Here is a 6,727-nt window from a genome sequence, read left to right as displayed (position 1 = left end):
TAATTGTTGCGGATTTGTTCGAACATTTGATCAAACAAGTTTTTTTGCCACCTTTTGGTTCCTTGGATTAGCCATCCCGGTCGGAAATGGCGGACGCATTTCTGGCGTTCGTCTGGGGGCTTGCGCCAGCCATCTGGCTGAATTTCCCCCAGATTTGCCCCAGAATTCTGCCATGATTTCTGGCGAATATGACACAAACCGGTCGGGCACGGTTCAACCGATTGAACCGGTTGATTTTGTTGCCAGACAGCTGGTTGAAATTTTGCCCGATTTTCGCCAGAATCGTCTGGCGTTACGCAAAACATGGCTAGAATAAGTGTGCCAAGTGTGTCTGAACTGCACGACAAACGTCCGCCTGCGCCAGACACTCAAATTTACCAGATTATTTACCACTTGCGGTGGAATTCGATGGCGTTGGATGTTCCGATACTCTCCAGCAGTTTGTCCTTTTCCGGTGCTGCTCCATAAACTTTTCCTGTAATATCGGCGAAAAAACAGTATCCGCGTTGCAGCTTGCTGCATCACAAAATTAAATCAAAACAAACTTGACAGTCGAGCGCGAAAGAGACACAAAGCAAACCAACGTTTTCAATAAAGCAGGTGTGGTTCTGTAAAATGTCAAATGGCAAGAGGAATTTAATTCCATAATATATTAAATGCCATAATTAATTTATTAAGGCCATTTTCACGCCCCTCGGTTTAAACCGAACAGCGCAATACTCAAAGCATGTGATTTACTATGGATTACATTTTATTTTGAACTGTAAATATTAATTTAAAACAATAAAAAACATTTTCCTAATAAAATTTAATGCTTAAAGAAATTATGAAAAATTACAATAGATGGCAGCACTGTTTCAACAAAACAAAATTGACTCATAGATGTCGCTAGTGAGCGCGCCGCTCCATGGCCACCCAGTCAAATCAATCTGAATTCTGAAACGGAATCTAATTAGAATCGTATACAAATTCCGTTTCAAACGCAACAACCGGTTCAGTGTTCGAACCGGTTGTTGCGTTTGAAACGGAATTTGTATACGATTCTAATAGATTCCGTTTCAGAATTCGATTGATTGACTGGGCAATATCCTTTAAAGGGTACTGGGCCAGTACCCTTTGAAGGGTTTCGCCCTCGTACCCTTTCAAAAGGGTGAAGACAGGTAAACTTGAAAAAGGATAAAAAGTACCCTTTTAAGGGTTATTCTGATTTTGAGTGCAGGCACGAAATATTTTAGCAGAGCTGGTTTTGTAAGAATCCTGCCAGAATGTCGCTACATTTCTGTTAGAATTCTATAAGAAAATGGAAACTGTGTTAGAACTCGGCTGGAAACCAACCAACGAATGCCTGCTCATTTAGGTACACTTCTTTTATTACGTAACGCTAAAATTTGGATGTTTGACCCCCTCGCGCTTCGTTTAAAATGTCCATACACATTTCAAAAAAACACTTAACTCGTTCGAACTCCCCACCCCCTCAACCCACACCAACAACTGCGTTACGTAATAAAAGAATGCGGCAACTTGCATCAGAAGAAAGTGAGGCATTTTCGCTAGTTCTAATTGTTCTGTGTTCTGCGTGCACGTCCGCAAACATCGACCACACTCATACTAATACAAAGCGCCACCAAGAGGCAAAAGGTAATTACGAATATGTTTGGCACTTTCGTTTCGGTTTTGCAAAAACAAATAACAAAACTAACTTTCAAGTATAGTTGACTATTAAACTTGTAATTGTTGCTGATTTGTTTGAACATTTGATCAGAAAATAATAAGTTTTTTGCAGCACCTCTTTTGGACGGACATTTCTGTTGCCACCTTTTGAATCTTTAGATTAGCCATAGATATTTTCATAGTGTAATAAACAGGGCATCTACCACCACGCAGCGCCACCACCGTAAAAGATAATTCTTTTATTACATAACGACGTTGGTGGTGTGGGTTGAGGGGGTGGGAAGTTCAAACGAGTTAAGTATTTTTTTTCTTTTATTACATAACGACGTTGGTGGTGTGGGTTGAGGGGGTTTTTTAGTTCGAACGAGTTAAGTATTTTTTAGAATTTGTATGGACATTTTAAACGAAGGGCAAGGGGGTCAAAAAATACCAATTTTAGCGTTACGTAATAAAAGAAGTGTATTGTCCGTTTCTCTCGAAGGTACACGCCGCGCGGCATTTCAGAATGTGCCGCAGACACTGTTTCCAGCGATTTTCTGCACTTTTGGTACAATAAAAAACATTCCCGGCAACAATGCCATGCAATCCGAAGAAGAAGATTAACAAAAACAAAACGCACAGTATGGGATTTGACAGCTCGCATTAACCGAAAGTGCGGCGCGTCGTTTTGAGGCTGGTATGCCGCGTGTCTTTTTCGGGAATACGCGCAATACCTTAATGAGCAGGCATTCGTTGGTTGGTTTCTAGCCGAGTTCTAACACAGCCCAGTCACGAATTATTCTAGCAGAGCTGGTTCTGTCAGAATCCTGCTAGAACGGTGGAACATTTCTGCTAGAATGCTGTAAGAATATCCAGCTCTGTAAGAACTCTGTTAGAATCCTGCTAGAAAGTCGTGACTGGGAGTTTCCATTTTCTTACAGAATTCTAACATAAATGTAGCGACATTCTAGCAGAATTCTTACAGAACCAGCCCTGCTAAAATATTTCGTGCCTGGGCAACGTTATTGCTTCACCGAGTAACAGCATTAAACGTTTTTTAGTTCAAATATTGGTACGTTCGTTTGATGGCTAGTTTAACACTGAGTGCCGCACTCAGAGCTGTCAAAGTGTTTCTTTGAAGAAACTCGCGCTAGTTCCGCACGAGTTTCGCCGCCATGTTGGAACTGAAACTCTAGTGCCGCACTCAATATTTTTTTCAGTTTCATTCGAGTTCCACGCGCACTGACAAATGACGTTTGATTGAACCAAAACTGGCACCGACGAGTGCGGCACTCAGTGCCACACCGGCATTTCAAACGAACGTACCATATGATTACACAAAAGTGTGTAATCCTACTTGAACCTACTGCCCAGTCAACTCAATCGGAATTCTGAAACGGAATTCAGTTCGGTTGTTGCGTTTGAAACGGAATACTTAAACGATTCGAATTTAATTCCGATTGAGTTGACTGGGTAGTACCACGGGTATGAATATTCAAGTAATTTCAATATGGCGACCACCACCAACTGCGTTACGTAATACAAGAATGCGGCAACTTGTATCAGAAGAAAGTGAGGCATTTTCGCTAGTTTTAACTGTTCTGTGTTCTGCGTGCACATCCGCAAACATCGACCACACACATACTAATACAAAGCGCCACCAAGAGGCAAAAGGTAATTACGAATATGTTTGGCACTTTCGTTTCGGTTTTGCAAAAACAAATAACAAAACTAACTTTTAAGTATAGTTTGATTATCAAACTTGTAATTGTTGCTGATTTGTTCGAAAATTTGATCAAAAAATAATACGTTTTTTTGCAGCACCTCTTTTGAACGGACATTTCTGTTGCCACCTTTTGGTTCCTTAGATTAGCCATAGATATTTTCAAAGTGTAATAAACAGGGCATTACCACCACGCAGCGCAACCAGCGTAAAAGAGCATTATTTTATTACGTAACGCAGTTGGTGGTGTACACACACTTTTGTGTTAGTTTCAAACTGCCTCCACTTCTGCCGAATGTTACAACCGTATACGAGAGATGCGTATTGACGTATTTGGGCACATACTATATCTCGGATTCGTTTTCAAAAATACGTAAGAGCCAATGGTAAACAAAGCCTTTTTTGCCTCCCACCTCCTCAACCCACACCACCAACTGCGTTACGTTACTCAATCGGATTCTAAAACGGAATTCAGTTCGGTTGTTGCGTTTGAAACGGAATACTTAAACGATTCGATTTTAATTCCGATTGAGTTGACTGGGTAGTACCACGGGTATGAATGTTCAAGTAATTTCAATATGGCGACTCGCATATGAAGAAAGTGAGGTATTTTCGCTAGTTCTAACGCTCTGTGTTTTGCGTGCACGTCCGCAAACATCGACCACACACATACTAATACAAAGCGCCACAAAGAGGCAAAAGGTAATTACGAATATTTTTGGCACTTTCTTTTCGGTATTGCAAAAACAAATAAAAAAAACTAACTTTAAAGTTTAGTCTGATTCAATTTTCGTTGCTGATTTGTTCGAACATCAATAAGGCGACTTGTATCAGAAGAAAGTGAGGCATTTTCGCTAGTTTTAACTGTTCTGTGTTCTGCGTGCACATCCGCAAACATCGACAACACACATACTAATACAAAGCGCCACCAAAAGGCAAAAGGTAATTACGAATATTTTTAGCATTTTTGGATTGAGTGGACTGGGCAGTAGGTTCAAGTAGGATTACACACTTTTGTGTAGTAATCTTGGATATTTTCACAGTGTAATAAACGAGGCAGCTATACCCAGTAGGGTGTTTCATCCAAAACCAAAAGTTCTCAGATTACGGCAAACCGAGGTTCCCCTAGTAGAGGATACCCATAGGGACTCTCATGCCAAATATCAGCCCATTTGGTTGAGAATTGGCCTGTCCCCAGCGGTTTAAAGTTTACATGGAAATTACTATGGGATTTTTGTGCTTTTCGTTCAATCGATCCTACAGACCAGGGGACAACATGGATTTACTCGGAATAAAGACAGGTGTGTAGGGGATGGTCCAATGAACACATTACAGAAGGAAAAAGGGTTGTCCGTTCTGTCCCCAAGGTGCGCATTGGATCGACGTCCGGTGTCTCAAAAACTACGAATGCCGACGCCAATTGAGCTTTTATTTTCAATGGTTACTACGTAGTCGTGATGTGTTTTGAATGGTAAACATGAAACAAATGTCAGAACGTCTCAATGGAAGCAGAAAGCATTAGTTTGCGGTCCTGGAACCAGGCTTTCCTGGTTGGAAAACTACTTCGTAAAGCAAGTTCGTGTGGAAAAGTCCTTGCAGATGTATTGTGCTTTTGTTTTTTTTTTTTTTTTGCATCTGGGTGCTTGGAATAATTAGGTGTTACCAACGGTTTAAGACTAGTGTTAGTTGTTGTAGCAGTATTTATTGACCGATATGCAGGATTCTTGTGGCTCCGTTAGACTATAACAAATAGCAAATATTTTCTTCAACTAGCCTTCCCGCCCCTCTTCCCAAAATCAGGCAGCGGATGACCAAAAGTCTTCAATAGGCGAACAACCACTGCCTCCCATCAATATTGTACCTTATAAAAATTCGAGAGCAATCTGCTCATAACAATTTAAGTTACATTTCCATGTTTGTCATAGTGGGTTCATCAATTTTTTAAGACCACCCCTCAACCCCCTTGACCAAATTAATGATTGCTAACCAACTGCACTTATGTACAATGCATTTTCAAGATTTTTTCAATTAAATGTTATTCTCTTGCTTGAAATTTCTTTTTTTTTAAATTGAAAATTGAAATTGAATGCATTGAAAAGAAATTGATTTGAAGACAGTATTTTTTTTTTAATTCTGTGTTTTAAAAGTAGTGATATTCAATCAAATAATGTTTTAATAAACGGTTAATGTAAGAAATTGTTAATCTTCTTATGTATTTGTAATGTGAAGTAAAAACAGAAACACAACAATAAGTAAATGAAAATTTTTATTTGAAGCCGCGCTGGGCAGGACCAAGTCGGATGCAAGGTCGGATGACGATTTCGAAGAATCATGACTACGCTGAATGGTGACATCGGACTTGCACATGACGCCAGGACCACGCTCGATGACGGGTTGGCGAGATCGGACTTGTTGCTTGACGTTGACTTGGACAGGACCACGCTCGATGTCGAGCTGGCGAGATCGGACGAGATGACAAGCAGGCGATAGTTCCGTTGTGAAATGATTCTATCCTCCTCCGATTTCGAAGTGGTTCGGGATTTTTGCTTGTAAAGTCCTAAAATTACTTTAATTTAGTAAACTTGAACAAACCATTCTGATAAAACCATATTGTTAAAATTTATACCTCTCCAAGTGTCGTACAAATCTTGCAAATGGGCATTTAAAGCACTTTCCGCCAACCGGGAGATTTCCAAGGCGGCATTCTTGATCGAAAGCTTGTTGTATCGATTCCGGTGCAAAAGAGCGCTTAAAAGCTCTCTGTTCGTCGGGGTGCGATGCAGGGGCAGATTTCCCTCCAGATTTCCCACCAGGAAAGCCTGGTTCCAGGACCGCAAACTAATGCTTTCTGCTTCCATTGAGACGTTCTGACATTTGTTTCATGTTTACCATTCAAAACACATCACGACTACGTAGTAACCATTGAAAATAAAAGCTCAATTGGCGTCGGCATTCGTAGTTTTGAGACACCGGACGTCGATCCAATGCGCACCTTGGGGACAGAACGGACAACCCTAATTCCTTCTGGAATGTGTTCATTGGACCATCCTCTACACACCTGTCTTTATTCCGAGTAAATTCCAGTTGTCCCCTGATCTGTAGGATCGATTGAACGAAAAGCACAAAAATCCCATAGTAATTTCCATGTAAACTTTAAACCGCTGGGGACAGGCCAATTCTCAACCAAATGGGCTGATATTTGGCATGAGAGTCCCTATGGGTATCCTCTACTAGGGGAACCTCGGTTTGCCGTAATCTGAGAACTTTTGGTTTTGGATGAAACACCCTAATACCCAGTCAAATCAATCCGAATACGATTCTAATTAGATTCCGTTTCAGGATTCGGATTGATTT

The 6,727-nt window shown here is 40.7% G+C and overlaps 1 protein-coding gene across 1 annotated transcript; it reads right to left on the bottom strand.

The window, feature by feature from the left end:
- Positions 1-386: 386 nt before the first annotated feature.
- On the bottom strand, positions 387-6,313 carry LOC119766197. Its single transcript, XM_038250630.1, has 3 exons — positions 6,000-6,313; positions 5,733-5,930; positions 387-475 (listed from the first exon to the last, which is right to left on the bottom strand). Exons 1-3 carry the CDS (start codon positions 6,229-6,231, stop codon positions 387-389), a joined length of 519 nt encoding a protein of 172 aa, XP_038106558.1. The 5' UTR covers positions 6,232-6,313.
- Between the last annotated feature and the right edge of the window lie 414 nt (positions 6,314-6,727).

Source organism: Culex quinquefasciatus, chromosome 2 (genome assembly GCF_015732765.1).
Source record: "Culex quinquefasciatus strain JHB chromosome 2, VPISU_Cqui_1.0_pri_paternal, whole genome shotgun sequence".
NCBI lineage: Eukaryota > Metazoa > Arthropoda > Insecta > Diptera > Culicidae > Culex > Culex quinquefasciatus.
The sequence above is the reverse complement of the archived record's forward strand: the minus strand, read 5'-3'. Positions and strand labels throughout refer to the sequence as shown.